Source organism: Geotrypetes seraphini, chromosome 7 (genome assembly GCF_902459505.1).
Source record: "Geotrypetes seraphini chromosome 7, aGeoSer1.1, whole genome shotgun sequence".
In the NCBI taxonomy this organism is placed as follows: domain Eukaryota; kingdom Metazoa; phylum Chordata; class Amphibia; order Gymnophiona; family Dermophiidae; genus Geotrypetes; species Geotrypetes seraphini.
Window position 1 is genome coordinate 117,895,140 of NC_047090.1, and position 19,322 is coordinate 117,914,461.

General features: G+C 46.0%; 1 protein-coding gene across 4 annotated transcripts in view; it reads right to left on the reverse strand.

The window, feature by feature from the left end:
- The window catches only part of ZNF106 (zinc finger protein 106), a 172,553-nt gene that overhangs the window by 92,101 nt on the left and 61,130 nt on the right, over positions 1-19,322 (reverse strand). For all 4 annotated transcript variants that reach the window (XM_033950714.1, XM_033950713.1, XM_033950712.1 and 1 more), the window contains 2 exons: positions 18,533-18,733; positions 9,539-11,704 (listed from right to left, as the gene is read on the reverse strand). In XM_033950714.1, coding sequence (XP_033806605.1) covers positions 9,539-11,704; positions 18,533-18,733 — 2,367 coding nt within the window. The remainder of the gene's footprint in view (positions 1-9,538; positions 11,705-18,532; positions 18,734-19,322) is intronic.

Consider the following 19,322-nt stretch of genomic DNA (forward strand, 5'->3'; position numbering starts at 1 on the left):
TAAAGGGAGAATTTGGAATTACTTCTTCATGGTAGTGTCTGACAAAGGAATGCAAGGAAGACCAAACAGAAGCCTTACAAATGTCCATTGGAGGCACTAGCGAAGACTCAGCCCAAGAAGCATTCTGACCCCAAGTGGAAAGAGCTTTGAGAAATTGCGGAACAAGCTTTTTTGTATTTTTTAAAAATCTTTATTCATTTTCAAAAATTACAACAAGTGTACAACATTTCATTCAGAAATACCTTAATTCATCACTTGACATTCTTATTTGTATTATTCCAAATAAATAATTATATAAGAAACCCACCCCCTCCCACCCATATACCAATAAATAACAACTATCAATATATTATCCGTCATAATCCCACCCCCCCTTATCTTATCCAATATTCTGGTGTTTAAGATGTCTGATCACTAGAATAAATCGACAATGGCCACCAAATCTTTTTAAACTTATTATAATTACCTTGTTGCAAAGCAAATACCCTTTCCATTTTATAAATATAAACACTCACTTGAAACTAGACAAAACCTTACTTCCACACTGTTTAAGGCCAACACTAAAACTAAGAAGTCTGACTGGCTCACTCTCAGAGACGAAGATTAAATTTCTCAAGAGCCCACGTTTAATTACCAGAGCTAATCATGGTTATTTAAACTATTGTTAGGGCCATCATCGAATACAATCTTATTTTCTCTGTGAGCCTTATGTTATTTTATGCTTATTTAATTTTTATTATTTACTTGATATTTTCTCACATTTTCTCATAAATATATTTTAAATCAAACACTCTATCAAATGCTCTCATAGTATTCTCTACTAAACTTGCTGGAAGTAGTGTGGTACTTAGCTCAAAAACATTGACCACGTATTAGAATCATGCAGATAGGGGTAAAAAACTACTACAATTGGAACAAAAGTGGATAGATAGGCTCCACACAGTACAACCTAAGGGTTTAAACATAGCCGTCAATTGGCAAGCTTTTTTCAACTGAGAGTAAAAACTTTAAGTTTCTTTTAATCGAGAGTCAAAAAATGTAACATTAAAATTTAATATTCAATTAAATATCCACATCGGGCAGGATTAAAAATCATATAATCCCTTACAATTTAGTATAGTATGGGGTAGAAAGCATCCTGAATGGTCCGTGTTCCGGATATGACGTCAGACGCCGCCAGCGAATTTAAAGATCAAAAGTCCGCGGCTGGTATCTTAATCATTTCTCTTCTGTCAAGATTGAGGCAGCGTCGGCATAGCCCGCATAGCTAATGCACATTAACCAAAACCTCTAATGTGAAAAGTAAGTGACTTGAAATAATGAGTTAAACGAAAAAAGTATTTGTTAAACGTAAAGGGTTTCAGTATTTCCTGAAAGGAGTGTAGGCAAGTGACATTTTCTTAGGACATTTATACTTGGAAATTTTAAAAGTACATAACAACTAGAGTATTAAGTGCTTGATAATCAGATAAATATCTGTTTTCTTTATAGATTTGCTGCTTATAAAATAGCGGTTCTGAAGAAGCCCTCAGTACATACGCAGGGCGAAACGGAGATCCTCCGTCTGCAGTTTCATTAAGTGTGGACGCTAATCGGCTCCTATTTTTGAGCTAAGTACCACACTACTTCCAGCAAGTTTAGTAGAGAATACTATGAGAGCACTTGATAGAGTGTTTGATTTAAAATATATTTATGATAAAATGTGAGAAAATATCAAGTAAATAATAAAAATTAAATAAGCATAAAATAACATAAGGCTCACAGAGAAAATAAGATTGTATTCGATGATGGCCCTAACAATAGTTTAAATAACCATGATTAGCTCTGGTAATTAAACGTGGGCTCTTGAGAAATTTAATCTTCGTCTCTGAGAGTGAGCCAGTCAGACTTCTTAGTTTTAGTGTTGGCCTTAAACAGTGTGGAAGTAACATTTTATAAATATGGCACACTGAATTCCACCAAAAAGTATAATTTAGTTTAGTATAATCTTTCCAATTCCCTGTAATCTGCTGAATGGCAACCCCTGTTAATATTAATAAAAGTTTATTATTATTAGCTGAATGTGGGCTTTTAAATCTCATTGAAGTACCAAGCTTTTGGTAAAGAAGATATGCAGAAGCAATAGTCTCCTTGATCCAATGCACAATGGTAGTTTTGGAAGCACCACCCCCCATATGAGGACCCGCTAAAAGGAAAACAATATGATTATCTAATCTCCTGAGTCCTTTGGACATAAGAGCGAAGAACCCAAGAAAACATCAAAGTTGCGCAACTAATTTTGCTCTGCAGATCTTTCCCGAGAACCCAACAGTGGGAGGATCACAGACTGATTGACATGAAAAGGAGAAACTACCTTAGGCAGAAAGGAAGGAACAGTCTGCAAAATAATCCGCTCCCTAGAAAAATCCAGGAACGGAGACCTACAAGAGAAAGCCTGCAACTCAGAAACATGTCTAGCAGAAGAAATTGACACTAAAAAGACGACTTTAAGAATAAGGTCCTTCAATATGCAGGCCCCAAAAGGCTCAAAAGGTGGGTGCACCAGCACAGACAAGACCAGAGAAAGATCCCAATAAGGAACAGACGGTCTAACAGGAAACTTGAGCAACTAGGCTGTCTGCAAGAGGGAAGTGTGTGGTGCAGTGGTTAGAGTCACAGCCTTAGTATCCTGAGGGTTCAAATTCCACATTGCTCCTTGGCAACTCACTTAATCCCCCATTGCCCCAGGTACATTAGACAGAGTGCGAGCCTGCCAGGACAGATAGGGAAAATGCTTGAGTACTTGAATGTACACCACTTAGGTTATAAGTGGTATATAAATACTAAAATAAATTAAAAAAACAAAAAACAAAACAACAACATCAGGAATGGCAGTCAGACGCTGACCCTGTAACAACCTCCGAAAGGCTGCAAGCTGAACAAGGCCGCAAGCTGAACCCGAAGAGAAGACCAGGCCAGGCCCCTAATCCAGGCCATCCTTTAAGAACTCTAAGATGTTAGGCAGGGAAGCGTGAAAAGAAACTACTCTACGCACAGCACACCACTCCTCACATATACATCAAAACCCACACATAAGCTCGAGAAGTGGAAAGTCTCCGGGACCCCAATGGGGACATCACGTTATAGTTTTGGATTATCAGAAGTGCACATGACTATCTGAATTCCCCTTCTTACCTAGGCGTTCCCTTTCAAGAGCCAAGCCGTAAGACAAAAGGGACCCGGATCGAACATGGGAATAGGACCCTGAATCAGAAGGTCGGGCGAGAGAGGCAGAGGATCCACTACCATATGCCTCACCAGATCCACATACCAAGGACGTCTGGGCCAATCCGGGGCCACCAGAATCACAAGGCCCGGATGACAAACAATGCGAAGAAAAACTCTGCCACTAATGGCCATGGAGGGAACATGTACACCAGACCCTCCGTTGGCCATGGTAGGACTAGAGCATCCAGACCCTCGGCCTGACAGTCCTTGTGATGACTGAAGAAGCGGGGTGTTTTGGCATTGGCACTTGTAGCCATCAGGTTCATGAGGGGCTGACCCCAAGCTTGCACTATCAACTGAAAAGCCATGTGACTTAGACACCACTCTCTGGGATCTAATATACGACGACTTAGAAAGGCCACTTGAACATTCTCTACTCTATGTGGGAGCCGAGGTGTCCCAAAGATGAGACTCTGCCCAGACCATAAGCAGAGCCGCCTCTTGCACCACCAGAGTGCTCTTGGTGCCCCTGAGACAACCGACATAGGCTACCGCTGTGGCATTGTCTGAGAGAATCTGAACTGACTTGCCCAACAAGAACGATCAGAAGGCTAACAGCACCATACGGATGGCTCTGGTTTCCAGAACATTGAACGACCAGGTCACCTCCTTCGTGGACAAGCTGCCCTGAGCTGAGAAACCGAGACACTGAGCTCCTCAACAGAGGAGACGGGCATCTGTGAGCAGCACCGTCCACTGTGGCTGATCCAAACTCACCCCTTGGACTAAATGAGAGGTCTGGAGCCACCAACGAAGACTGCAGTAACCAAGCCCCTCAGAGGAACAGGAAGATCCAGACTGTGCCTCTGGGCAACCACCTCCAAAGAAGAGCATACTAAAGTGGACGCATGTGGGCCTGAGCCCACCTCATCACGTCAAGGGAAGCCGCCATCAACCTCAAGACTTGGGAAAAAATCCTGCACCTGAGGACACCAGGATGCCATAAGCAGCCGAATTTGAGATTACAATTTGCAACCAGTTGTCCAGGCAGGGATGAACTAGAATGCCCTCTTTGTGCAATGCCGCCGCAACTATCACCAAAACCTTGGTGAACATCTGTGGAGCTGAGGCCACACTGAAAGCAAGCGCACTGAACTGAAAGTGCTGACCTAGGATCGCAAAGCGAAGGAACCCTGAGAGCCTTGATGACCCCTTTCAAAACTAAGATAAATCGCTAAGTCCCCTTTTTCTTGGGCACCACAAAGTAAACCGAGTACCTGCCGGAGAAACACTCCTGAGGAGGGACAGGAACTACTGCTTTGAAATCTAACAAATCTTTGAAGGGTCTGGCAAAAAGCCTGTTTCTTCCACAGTGCCTGACAATGCGAAGCTAGAAAAAGATCTGGCAGGGAGTGAGCAAACTCCAGGACTTAATCGTCCCGAATCACCTCCAAGACCCACTGATCGGATGCGATTTCTGCCCATTTTGGAGGAAAAAAAATTAAATTAAATTAAAAAAAAATCACACAGCCAGGCACCCACCGGAATCAGAGGGGGCGCTGGCAAGGCATCATTGGGCAGGATGGGGTGCGGGGGCAGCGGCGGAGAGATTCGGAGCTTCTTGGCATGCCCTCCCAAAGGACTGCATGCGCTGAAAGAAAACAACCCCTGGAAAACCCAGGAGAATGGAGCCGCCCCATGCCCAGGGCAGTATCTGTGGAACTCCCACAAACATCCCTGAGCAGTGCCAGCCCTAACAGCCGGGCAAGCATGGTCTTCAGGCAGGCGGGGCACTTTAGAGGCCGTAAGAGTCTGAACCAACTTATCCAAAAACTTCTCCAAACAAAAAAGACCCCTACAGAGAAATTTAGTAAGCTTTTAGTCTTGGACGCCGCAACCACCGACCAAGTGCAAATCCACAAGGTACGATGAGCGGTCACCCCAAAAACCATAGACTTGATGGACATCAGCACCAATTGCTAGAGGGTGTCTGAGAGGAAAGAGGCTGCCATCTGAATCTTTGCCATTTCCTGATCCACGAAGGAACAGTCATCAGACTCACAGTCAAGGACATGCTCGGTCCACCGAAAAGCAGCCCGAGCTATGAGCTCCTCACAAATAGCCGCCTGGACACCCAAGGCTGAGACATTAAAATTGTGCCACTTCTGCAGTAAGGGAATCCCTTTTACCCTTACCATCGGTGGCTGAGGAAATCCCTCCGTGGGTGGCAGGGGAAAACCAGACTTCCCTGCAAACCTCTGGAGAGGTGGAGGAAAGGGGGAGAGGGACCCAGTACACAACCCACTGGGTTTGACACCCCCGGGGTCAGATGGATCCCCAAACAGGGTCCACCCAAGCTTAATACGGCACCAAAAAGGGGACAAAAAGCCCTACCAAGGGAGATGGGTACAGCTCACCACACCTGCTAGAGACTGAGAAAAGACTGAGGTAATTAGGGAGGAGTCACCTGATATGTACTATTCCAAAGTTTTGTCTCATCCACCTGCTGGTCCTGATGAGATGTTTATGTTTGTTTATTCAGGTTTTTGATTGAACGCTTTTTCGAAACTACAAAGCGTTGTACAAAATATAACCCCACTTGTAAGATTAACATATGCCAGTCTGGAGAGTTGCTAAAGAAGATTGTTTAAAATCCAAGATGGTCATTGCCGGTAAAATCACACCAAAAATGGTCTGTGGGGACTTCCCTAAAGTACAAAAATGCAGAAAAGGGATATTAGAGGTGGGGAACCTTGGCCCTGGCTGCAGAAACCTTCAAAATTCACTTTTGAAGACCCACCCCCCATTTTCCCCATAGACTTTAATAGTCTTACTCACTGTGCCATGTGTCTGTCTGCCTGCCTGCTTTAAGCTCAAGAATGAAGCTAGGATAAATGGAGAACTCTGCCTCATAGGTTCATTGGATCAGTGTCTCTCAACTAGGTCCTGGAGTACGCCCTTGGTAGTCAGGTTTTCAGGATATCCACAATGAATATGCATGAAATAAATTTACATATAACAGAGGTAGTGTATGCAAATCAAGCTTATGTATATTCCAAGTTTCCAAGTTTATTAGTTTTTGATATCCCGACCATAAAACAAATATCTGGCCGGTTAACAATATAATTTAAAAAAGGGAGTAAAAAGAGAAAAATGTATAAAATATTTAAGTGGGACATAAATGACAAAAACCAGACAGACTTGACTGTGAGGATAGTAAGGGAGGAGGGGAAAAAGTTACATTTAATAAGAAGAAAAGGGAAAAGTGGGTAGGGAAAAAACGTGAAGGTGAGGGCATGTTGTAGTAGTAATTGCTTGCAAGAGGAGAGAAAATAGAAATAAAAGAGAAGAGGAAGAAGATAGATAGTAGAAAATCTAGGTTAGGTTAAAAGCGTCATGAAATAAGAAAGTCTTTAGACAGGATTTAAATTTAACAAGTTGTTGTTCGTCGCGGAGGTATTGTGGCATGGAGTTCCATAATGTAGGGGCAGTTACAGCAAAATTTGTTTTACGAGTATAATAGAAATCTTTTAGAGGGGGGATGAAAAGAAGTTTTTGATCAGAGGATCTTAGAGTGCGGGAGGAGCATTGAGGTATCAGGAGTTTGTCAAGGAATGAAGGTTGATGAGATTGTTTAATTTTAAAGCAGAGTAAGATGATTTTATAGGTGATACGGTGGGTGATAGGGAGCCAATGAGCTTCTTTTAAGAGTGGAGTAACATGGTCAAATCGGCCTTTTTTATAAATAAGTTTTATTGCAGTATTTTGTAGTAATTGAAGGCGACGTAATTCTTTTTGGGGAAGGCCATTGAGAAGGGAGTTACAATAATCTAAGTGGGAGATTACTAAAGAATGAGTCAGGACAGTAATAGAATCAGTGTCCAGGATAGAAAGTAGAGATCGAATAATGCGCATTTTGAAGAAGCAGACTTTAACGATTGAACTGATATGATCATGGTAAGTGAGATCTCTATCAATAATAACACCTAAAAGTTTAATTTTACTTTCCATGGGAAGTGGAATAGATTTAATAGAGATAGTTCCTAATAGAGATTCAGAAGTTTTAATTGGAAGAAGGAGACCACGGGATTTCTCGATGTTGAGAGAAAGCTTGTTTGTGTAGAGCCAATCATATATTTTATCTAATTTATTGTTTATGTCTTTTATTTCTGAGATGTTGGTGGTGTTGATTGAATGAAGGAGTTGTATATCGTCTGCGTATGCAAAAATCGTAAATCCTATTGATTGGGCTAATGTAAGAAGGGGGGAAAGAAAAATATTAAATAGCAGAGGGGATAGAATTGACCCTTGAGGGACTCCGAAAGTTTGTGGTAGGTTTGGCGAAGTTTCGTTTTTAAGGTGGACTTTAGAGCAGCGTTTGTGAAAGTAAGATATAAACCAAGAAAGTGCAGAGCCAGTAATGCCGCTTGTGCCCAAGGCCCCGCCCCCAGGAGGGGCCTAAGGCTCCCGGGCCTATTCTGATTGGCCCAGGCACCTTAGGCCCCACCAGTAGGCGGACCTTTGGGACGGATGGGCCAATCCGGCCTCATTCCGTCGTTGGCTGCCTGCCGGACAGGCGGGTTTGGCTCCCGTCTGTCTGGCCAACTACAGAAAGGTACGGGGAAGGGGGGTGGGGGTGTCGTGGGGGTCGGCCAGGGGGGGGTCGCAGGTCGTCTGGGGGGGGCGGTCGTTGGGGGGAGGGGGGTTTGCGTCGAGAGCAGGAGGGCCTGGGATCCCTCCTGCCCGTAATGTAGTGCGGGGTGGGGGTAGGGGGTCGCCGTGGCCAGGAGGATTTGGGTTCCCTCCTGGCCCGAACAACTAGGGGGGGGTCGCCAGGGCCAGGAGGACTTGGGCTCCCTCCTGGCCCGATATTGTCGGGGAGTTGGGGAGTCGGCGGGGCAAGAGGACTTGGGCTCCCTTTTGCCCCAATCGTGTCGGGGAGTCGGGGGGGGGGGGGCAAGAGGGCTTGAGCTCCCTCTTGCCCCGATCGTGTCAGGGGTGCCGTGGTTGGCTGGGGCAAGAGGGCTTGAGCTCCCTCTTGCCCTGATCGTGTCGGGGAGTCGGCGGGGCAAGAGGGGAAGCAGCAGGACACCGGTAGGAGCTTCTACATGATGGGAGGGGTCGGGAGGCTGTGGGGGTGCGAGCGGTCCTTCAGGGTGGGGGTGCGTGCGAGCGGTCCTTCGGGGTGGGGGTGCGAGCAGTCCTGTGGGGGGGGGATGAATCGGACGTCGGGGGGGGCATCAGGCTTTCAGGGTGGGGACAGGACTTCAAGGGGGAGAGGAGAGTCGGGGTGGGCGAAAGAAGAGTCGGGGTGGCCAGAGGAGAGTCGGGGCGGGCGACTGGAGAGTCGGGCAGCATGCGCGGTATACGGGTGTGCGTGGTATACAAAAATTTCTGTACATAAATTTGTGTTTTCCGCGCGCTATACCCGTGTGCGCGTTTTACACGGGTGCGCGTTATCTACGTGAAAATACGGTATCTCATGAATCACTATGTCAAATAGCATGTCATTATATCCATTGACTTGTCCTTACCTCTTCTTACATGTCTATTAACTCCTTAAAAAAATTAACAGATTGCCAAAGCAAGACTTTGTTTTGCTAAATCCATACTGACTCTGTCCCATTAATCTCTCTGGGCAGATGTTATAGTTTTGCTTTTCTAAATATTTCTTAACATTTGTCAGGCTTACTGAGCTGTAGTTTCCAGGATCACCCCATAAACCCTTTTAAAAGTTGGCCATTTTACTGGCTACCCTCCAATCCTCAGATTCCACAGCATATGAATGAAAAGTTAGATTACTAATGATAAGTGTGCAATTTCCTTTCTGAATTGTCAGCATTAGCTTAGGATAAGTGTAAAAGAAAAACTTAGGCACATAGCAGAGTGAACTATCTCTTATTCACAAGCCAAGAATGGAAATTATGTGACACAAATAAGATATTAAAAAAATAATAATAATTGGGTGGCAGGAGTGGTGCCCACGGGATCGGATTGGACATCTTATCCTTATGGAAAGTGTAACTGCAAAACAGCATGGCTATTTTGATCTGCATCAGAGGGATTGAGCCTTGCTTCTTTGGAAAATTAAGAATACTCCAGAACAATCAGGTGCCTAGTTTTTCATTGATTTTCCAAACTATATTTTGTGAATTGAAATAGCAATAACAAATTATGCTTACCATAATAAATGCATAATTTAAAATCAGAAGGAAATTCTGACTTTCCAATTTGGTTTTCTGTCAATATCAGAAACCAAAACAAATCACTTCTGGCACAGCCCCTTAACTGTTAACATGCAAATATTAAAGATTAAATAGTACATACAAACCTTGGTAAACCCTTGCCCAGTTCCTGTTTCTTCTTGGTTACCTGCTGGATAACCTGTTCCCAATTTACATTTCTTCGTGAAGCATTCAGAATTTGTCTCAGAGTTGGTTTCAAGCCAGACTCTTTGTCCATTTCATTTTTACGGTAGCAATTGACATTTCTAATGCGGCGAGCAATGTTGAGATTGGGCTCAGGCAGGTGGGCGCCAGCTTTGCTCTTTGAACCAATGTGTCGAGTCAAGTCTCTTTGTAGAGAAGCTGGAAGACGAAGCTTACCTAGCTCAAGCAGACGCGATGCTGATGACTGGCTGCTTTCTTTTTGAAGTTCATGGTCAGAACCACCATTCTCAAATACTACTGCTTCAAGATTAGCCTGCAGTGAGAGAGAATCTTCATTACCTTCTTCCTGAGAAGCCTTTGACTTTGTTTCAGCCAATGATGCTGTAGAACTTTTTTGGAGAGATAAAACAATGTCTGAAATGTTGGGGACCTGACCTAGTGCTCCTGTCATGTGTTCATCATTTTTCATGCTGTGTTCAGAATGCGGGCTTTTACTGGCTAAATACTCATTATTATGAGGGCCTAGATTTTCAGCAACTGCTCCACTATTTTCGTATCTGGCAAGTTCACTCTCACTCACATTCTCAAAAGTATTCATTTTCTGCTCGTTATCCTTTGTAGAATCTATTAGCTGCTCATCCATGCTACTGTCCCTTTGCAAAAGTTTCTTATTTGCATGAGAGTTTAGATGTTGACTATGCAAATGCTGACTACACTGGAGCATTTCTTTGGCTTTTTTGAGCACTTCAGTAAGGCTTTCCACAGGCTCTTTCAGAGTCTGAAAATGAGGACTATGCAGTTTATCATTGTAAGAACTGGACTGCTTAGTATCTAAATCTAATGCATTCAGGTTGATCTGATCAGCTCCAGATGATGAAGAGGAGAAAAGTTTAACGCTCTTTAAAAGATTTTTTGGGTCTTGCTTTGAAGCAAAGGATTTTATATTAGAAATACTTAGAAGATTTGACTTCAATGATGGCATCTTGTTAATTTTGCTGGCATCTTGATCAGGCTTTTGTTCAGTGGAGCAGTTTGATGCTACTGTATCAGAGGTACTGAAATCAGGATTGGAGCTGGCATCAACAGATGCAGAAATATGGTTGTCCCTCGAGGTCTGCTTGGGGAAAACCGCTGTGTTGTCTGGTTTTTGATCATCAGCTTTTGCCAGTAAAGACTGAAGATCTGCAGAAGATACATCTTTCTCAGAACCTTGTGGAACAATTTCTTTAGCTCCTGACTGGGATTCAGCAGTTCTCTGAAAGGGATATGGAGTCCAGCGATATTTGTCTCGGGAAGGACTTGAACTCTTCCCACTACATTTGGAAATTTTGTTGTCTAGCTTCTGAGGCATCTGGAAATCATGGACACCTGTAGGTGGGAATTTATCACGAGTAAAACCTACTGACCAAGGAGTTTTCTTGCTCTGGTCCAGTGCTAGATCTCTGTATGGTGGCACAGGGCAAGTACTGCTATTACCCTGCCATTCCCATGCATATCCTTTAAGGTTGTTATTGTTTGGGTTTCGATTTATATTTTTCCACCCGAAAGCCTTACCTTCTGAGAAAAGAGGATTTAAAACTCTGTTTCTTCCAAGTGAAAATCCATTGGAAGAACCATCAAAATTCCACCCATTTCTGCCATGTGAATTAGAATTCAAATTCCAGCTTTTACCACAATTGCTGGATTGCCAAGTAGGGAAAACCCCAGGTCCTTCAAGATGCCAGTTGGGATTTCTTCCTGTGCCACCTTGATGCCAACTAGATGATCCACCTCCATTTGAATGCCAAATACCTCCAGCGTTACTATGGGTCTTGAGCTGATTTGCTGAACATCCAGGTCCGTTTAGGTGCCATCCAGTTTGACCTTTAGGACCATTAAGATGTCCACTTGGACTAGGCAATCCAGCAGACTGTGGAAAGTTACCTTGTCTGTATATGTTAAAGCCTTCCTTTTCCCATTTCCATTCTCTTTGTGGTGGGCCATGATGATGCCATGATGACTGATCATAGCTGCCTCTGTCTAGGTAAGTACTTCGATCTTCCATTCTATTTTTGAGTCTCTTGCCTTGAGATTCTGTTTCATTGTTTGTTCTGCCAGCTTCTTCTTGCCTAGAAGTACAAAATATTTCAGTAAGCATTAACAGGCAATTTATATACTGGCAGGTATTTTATTCTTGGTAAAGCTTATTTTCTAACTATATTTTTACTGAGATCCAACAAGTATCATATACTAAAGAAAACTAGGTGATTATACAACTGGCAGAAACATTCACTCACCCCTCATACCTCCCCAACCACCCTATACTCCCTCCCCCTGAAAGAGAACAAAATTACAAACTCAATGAAAGGAATACTGTTGACTCTTCAGAATACCTCAAAAACCTTATTTCCCCCCCTTTCTTTTTAACCCCCTCCCCCTCTTTAATTCTTTAGCTCAGTGTCTCTCAAACTTTCTCTAGCTGGGGAACACTAAAGGTAGTGGCCACAGCTTGAGGCATCCAGAAATGCGCGGATGTTGCCGCGATGACATCACACGCATGCGTGATATCATTATGTTGACATCTGTGCATGTGCAGAGGCCTTCCAGATGGGCCCCGAGACGCCAGCAGGGGGTGCCAGAAAAGAAGAGTACGGGAGAGAATGAGAGGCGCTGGCACCGGGTGATTGCCCCGGCGTTGCACGGGTATTTAATTATAGCAATAACACTGTAAATGGATTCAAATAAAGATACTTTATAGTGGTGAATGAAATTATTTTTTTACAGCTTAATAAAAAGTACAATATTCAAATTATAATGTGAAATATTTGACAAAATGAATACAATACAACTAACGCAAAACGTGATTATAAACAACAATTTTAGTTTCACCTCCTGGAGCAAGAACATATAAATTCTTGGGTGAACTCACCCTTGAGCAAGCAACATAGAGTTGTGGGCCGCGAGACCCCCAGAACATATCACCCCAGGTAGTGAGGGATCTGCATACCAAGTTTCGTTCAAATCGGTCAAGCCGTTTTTGAATTACTGTGAGAATGGCAGCTTTTTACATATTTTCCATTGACATGAATGGATGAAATCTGATTTTCTGTTTGTAGCTCCGCCCACGTGTGCAGGTGGGCCGCGAGACCCCCAGAACATATCACCCCAGGTAGTGAGGGATCTGCATACCAAGTTTCGTTCAAATCGGTCAAACTGTTTTTGAATTACAGTGAGAATGGCAGCTTTTTACATTTTTTCCATTGACATGAATGGGTGAAATCTGATTTTCTGTTTGTAGCTCCGCCCACGTGTGCAGGTGGGCCGCGAGACCCCCAGAACATATCACCCCAGGTAGTGAGGGATCTGCATACCAAGTTTCGTTCAAATCGGTCAAGCCGTTTTTGAATTACTGTGAGAATGGCAGCTTTTTACATTTTTTACATTGACATGAATGGGTGAAATCTGATTTTCTGTTTGTAGCTCCGCCCACGTGTGCAGGTGAGCCGCGAGACCCCCAGAACATATCATCCCAGGTAGTGAGGGATCTGCATACCAAGTTTCGTTCAAATCGGTCAAGCCATTTTTGCGTGATCGCGGCACATACACACACACACATACATACAAACATACATACCTCCGATTTTATATATATAGATATATATATACACACACAATATACAGAGCAGATATAAATTATAAATTCTCAAAACTGACATTTCAACACTATATTGAAAATAAAATCATTTTCCCTACCCTTGTCTAGTGACTTTATTTTTCTGTGCTTTTAACTATGTTTCCAGGGCATTCTTATCCACTGACTGTTTTTCTCTCCTTCTTCACTTTCTGCCCTGCATCCATCTTTGGCATTAACTTAACATTCAATTTTTCTGTTTTCTTCTCAAAATCTACTTTTCCATGCCTTCCCTTCCTATCTCTCTGTCCTTCCCTCCCTATTTCCATGGTCTGACATCTCTCTCCTTCCCCCCAGTGTAACGGTTCTCTTTCCCTTCTTCCTTTCTGCCCCCTGCAGTCCATCTCCCTTCCTTCCTCCATTCTGGGCCCCCTCCCAGTCCAACATTTCTCTCTCCTTTCCACCAGTCCAACATTTTTTTTCTCTCTGGTCTTCCTTCCCTCAACCAAACAACATCTTCTTCTTTCCCTCCATGAGTCCAACTTTTCACTCTCTGCCCACTCCCCCTTCCCCAATGTAACATTTCTCCTTACCTCCTTTCTGTCCTCCTTATACATCTTGCCCTCTCCATGAGTCCAACACTTTCTGCCTTCTGCATGCTTTCTCTCTCTCTGTCCTTGCCTCTTCCCTCAGTGGCATCCCTCCTTCCCACCCCCAGATGGTTCGCTATTCTTCAAATGACATGGTCCATGTACTAGAGCGTCCATGCCAGTGCTTTCAGGCTCGAATCATAAGAACATAAGCAATGCCTCTGCTGGGTCAGACCTGAGGTCCATCTTGCCCAGCAGTCCGCTAACGCGGCGGCCCAACAGGTCCAGGACCTGAGCAGTAATCCTCTATTTATACCCTTCTATTCCCTTCTCCAGCAGGAAATTGTCCAATCCTTTCTTAAATCCCAGTACTGTACTCTGCCTTATAACGTCCTCTGGAAGCGCATTCCAGGTGTCCACTATACGTTGGTTAAAGAAGAACTTCCTGGCATTTGTATTGAATCTGTCCCCTTTCAACTTTTCTGAATGCCCTCTTGTTCTTTTATTTTTTGAAAGTTTGAAGAATCTGTCCCTCTCTACTCTCTCTATGCCCCTCATGATCTTATAAGTCTCTATCATATCCCCTCTAAGTCTCCTCTTCTCCAGGGAAGAGAGACCCAGTTTCTCCAATCTCTCAGCGTATGAAAGGTTTTCCATCTCTTTTATCAGATGTGTCGCTCTTCTCTGAACTCTCTCGAGTAACGCCATATCCTTCTTAAGGTATGGCGACCAAAACTGGACGCAGTATTCCAGGTGTGGGCGCACCATCGCCCGATACAGCAGCAGGATAACTTCTTTCGTCTTGGTTGTAATACTCTTCTTGATTATACCTAGCATTCTATTCACTCTCTTAGCAGCCGCTGCGCACTGTGCCGTCGGCTTCATTGACCTGTCCACCATTACCCCCAAGTCCCTCTCTTGGGTACTCTCATTCAATAACACCCCTCCCATCGTATAGTTGTACCTCGGGTTTCTGCTTCCCACATGTAATACTTTACATTTCTCAACGTTGAACTTCATTTGCAATTTTTTCGCCCATTCCCCTAGTTTGTTCAAGTCTCTTTGCAATTCCTCACAGTCCTCTTTAGTCCGAGCTCCCCTAAATAGTTTGGTGTCATCTGCAAATTTTATTATCTCACACTTCGTCCCTGTTACTAGATCATTTATGAATATATTAAATAGCAGCGGCCCGAGCACCGAGCCCTGCGGAACACCACTCGTGACCCTCCTCCAGTCCGAGTAGTGGCCCTTCACCCCTACCCTCTGTTTCCTACCTGCCAACCAGTTTCTGATCCATCTATGTACGTCTCCGTCCACCCCATGGTTCTTCAGTTTTCGGAGTAGTCGTTCATGAGGCACCTTGTCAAAAGCTTTTTGGAAATCAAGGTATATGATGTCTATGGGGTCACTTCTGTCCATCTGTTTGTTAATTCCTTCGAAGAAGTGTAGTAAGTTAGTCCAAAGAATCGAGAGACATTTTTGTAAACTGTCAATTATCATCAAATTGAATGTTGGACACCCCCCATCAACACACAAAGCTGTCGAAGGCCCTCTGAGAGAGGGACCACTCCTCCAGGACTAGGGTCTGCCGGCTGAGATAATCAACCTGTACATTGTCCACTCCAAATATATGTGCTGCTGATAGAGTTTGCAGGTGGACTTTTGCCCAGCGAAACAACTAGGCTTCCAGTTTCCATGGAGTACTCTTGGTACCTCCCTATTTGTTGATGTAGGTCACCGCTGTGGAATTGTCTGAGAAACCCTGATTACTTTGCCTTCCAGGGTTTTCTCCAACATCTGTAGAGCTAGACAAATGGTTTGCAGCTCCTAACCGGTTGTTCCTTTGCAAGGGCGACCATAGGCCCTGAACTGGGTGACCTTCGCAATGCCCCCCCCTCCCCAGCTGTAAAGGCTGGCACCTGTTGTCAGGATCACGCAAGAGGATATGCGGAGCGGCAAGCTTTTTCTCCGAGACTCCAACCAGAGCCACCAATGCAAACTTTGACATGCCTCTGTCGTCTAGGTCAGCGGCTTCTGCAGAGACCAGCAGGACAACAGTGTGTCTTGAAGAAGATGTAGATGAGTTTTTGCCCATAGAATAACCTCTGTGGATGCCACCATCAACAGCTGGCAGCACCCAAATAACAAATTCAATTCAGAGCAGGTCAGAAATAAACCTTCCAGCTCATTTGTTAAAGGAAAAACTGAGGACATGGGACACAGCCCAGAGATGCAGGAGGCAGAGCTGAGAGAAAAAGTTACCGTATTTTCACGCATATAACGCGCGCGTTATACGCGTTTTTACCTACCGCGCATACCCCTCGCGCGTTATATGCGTGAGCGCGGTATACAAAAGTTTTAAAACATAGTTCCCACCCCGCCCGACGCCCGATTCACCCCCCCCCCCAGCAGGACCGCTCGCACCCCCACCCCGAACGACCGTTCGCACGCGCTCCCACCCGCACCCGCATCCACGATCGGAGCAAGAGGGAGCCCAAGCCCTCTTGCCCGGCCGACTCCCCGACGTCCGATACATCCCCCCCCCCGGCAGGACCACTCGCACCCCCACCCCGAACGACCGCTCGCACGCGCTCCCACCCGCACCCGCATCCACGATCGGAGCAAGAGGGAGCCCAAGCCCTCTTGCCCGGCCGACTCCCCGACGTCCGATACATCCCCCCCCCCGGCAGGACCACTCGCACCCCCACCCCGAACGACCGCTCGCACGCGCTCCCACCCGCACCCGCATCCACGATCGGAGCAAGAGGGAGCCCAAGCCCTCTTGCCCGGCCGACTCCCCGACGTCCGATACATCCCCCCCCCCCCGGCAGGACCACTCGCACCCCCACCCCGAAGGACCGCCGACTTCCCGACAATATCGGGCCAGAAGGGAGCCCAAACCCTCCTGGCCACGGCGACCCCCTAACCCCACCCCGCACTACATTACGGGCAGGAGGGATCCCAGGCCCTCCTGCCCTCGACGAAAACCCCCCTCCCCCCCAACGACCGCCCCCCCCAAGAACCTCCGACCGCTCCCCCAGCCGACCCGCGACCCCCCTGGCGACCCCCACGACCCCCCCACCCCCCCTTCCCCGTACCTTTGGTAGTTGGCCGGACAGACGGGAGCCAAACCCGCCTGTCCGGCAGGCAGCCAACAAAGGAATGAGGCCGGATTGGCCCATCCATCCTAAAGCTCCGCCTACTGGTGGGGCCTAAGGCGCGTGGGCCAATCAGAATAGGCCCTGGAGCCTTAGGTCCCACCTGGGGGCGCGGCCTGAGGCACATGGTCGGGTTGGGCCCATGTGCCTCAGGCCGCGCCCCCAGGTGGGACCTAAGGCTCCAGGGCCTATTCTGATTGGCCCACGCGCCTTAGGCCCCACCAGTAGGCGGAGCTTTAGGATGGATGGGCCAATCCGGCCTCATTCCTTCGTTGGCTGCCTGCCGGACAGGCGGGTTTGGCTCCCGTCTGTCCGGCCAACTACCAAAGGTACGGGGAAGGGGGGTGGGGGGGTCGAGGGGGTCGCCAGGGGGGTCGCGGGTCGGCTGGGGGAGCGGTCGGAGGTTCTTGGGGGGGGCGGTCGTTGGGGGGGAGGGGGGTTTGCGTCGAGGGCAGGAGGGCCTGGGATCCCTCCTGCCCGTAATGTAGTGCGGGGTGGGGTTAGGGGGTCGCCGTGGCCAGGAGGGTTTGGGCTCCCTTCTGGCCCAACTACCAAAGGTACGGGGAAGGGGGGTGGGGGGGTCGTGGGGGTCGCCAGGGGGGTCGCGGGTCGGCTGGGGGAGCGGTCGGAGGTTCTTGGGGGGGGCGGTCGTTGGGGGGGAGGGGGGTTTGCGTCGAGGGCAGGAGGGCCTGGGATCCCTCCTGCCCGTAATGTAGTGCGGGGTGGGGTTAGGGGGTCGCCGTGGCCAGGAGGATTTGGGCTCCCTCCTGGCCCGATATTGTTGGGGAGTCGGCGGTCCTTCGGGGGGAGGGATGTATCGGACGTCGGGGGGGGAGGCATCAGGCTTTCAGGATGGGGACAGACCTTCAAGGGGGGACAGTGCACGGAAGTCAGGGGGGGTGAACGGAGAGTCGGAAAGTCAGGGCGGGCGAAAGGAGCGTCGGGCAGCATGCGCGGTATACCCGTGAGCGCGGTATACCAAAGTTTTTGTACATATCATCGTGATTTCTGCGCGCTATACCCGTGTGCGCGTTTTATACGGGTGCGCGTTATTTGCGTGAAAATACGGTAGATGATGCCTTCTACAAAGTCATGAGTAAAAGAGAATAACCCACTGGTTAAAGTATCATATACCTTTTGAACTAGAAAAGACCTTATGGCAAGGATCAGGAAATGAAAGTGTCAAAAGTAATTCTATACATTCCCAACCCAGATCACTATGAAAGATATTTCTCTGCTAAAAGCAGAGCAAATATATATCGGTAATAGATTTACAAATTCTTTGTGGGATTATTTATAGGTAGAGAGATTCAGAAATATTATCAAATCGACTTTATTTTACATAACAAGAAATAAGCTGTTTAAAAATTGATAGACCTGATCATTTCTACCATTTCTTCACAGTGAAATTATCAAGTAAATATAAAAGTTATTTTCTATCAGTAGAGAAGCAGCAATCCATAGGCAGGTAAACATCTCAGTTTGATAATGCACATAACAATAAATCAGAGCAACACCAATCTCTCTTAAACATGCATACCACCCTTCCCTCCTCAGAGCAAAGGAGTAACAACTCACCAGCTTTGTTGCTTTCGTTGATTTATTAATTGTATCAGTTCTTTGTCAAAATATTCTTCATCAGCCTCCTCTTTTCCCTCCTCCTGCACTCTGTCGTAGGCATCAGCGTTGTCTTTGTGCAGTTGACTGGAGATATGTTTAGCGTAAGCAGAGAGGCCCACTACTGTAACCCGGCACACTCTGCACTCATGGTTGCTGTCCCTAGGCAAAGAGGCAGAGAGTGGACACTCAATTCTTCCCAAAGGCATGGCAGGTACATTTAAAACAAAAAAAGAAAGAAAAAGGAAGAAGAAGAAGAAGAAAAAAAAAAAAGACAACGGTACTGTGTTTCCTCTGTAGGAAGTAGTCTCTTTCACCAATGCACTGAAATGCTGTTAGGCACAGTAACAACTACCGCAGTGGCTGTGATACGTTTTATCTTTAAAAGTGAACAGAAATTTCAAATAAGAATTAAGATTCTTGTCACTTTCAATAATGTCAGATAGCATAACTTGAAAGATTTTTTTCCAACAATTAAGAGGCAAAATTCTTGCAAATATTTCTTTCTTAAAAAGGGGATTCTTCTTGAATTGCTGTACTTAAAATCTTGCCTGCAGAGGAAACATAGCAGAGAGGAAGAAAAGGAGGCTGAGGCAGAGGCTTGCAGAGCTAGCGGGAGCTGTTCTGAAGCACATCCATGGTGCCAGCTGCTCTGCACTCACCCAGAGACAGCTTCTACATATATTCTCTTTGAAAGCTCCAAACAGGGAAGACAGACAACAGCCAATCATAAGAATGTAACCCAAGCCAT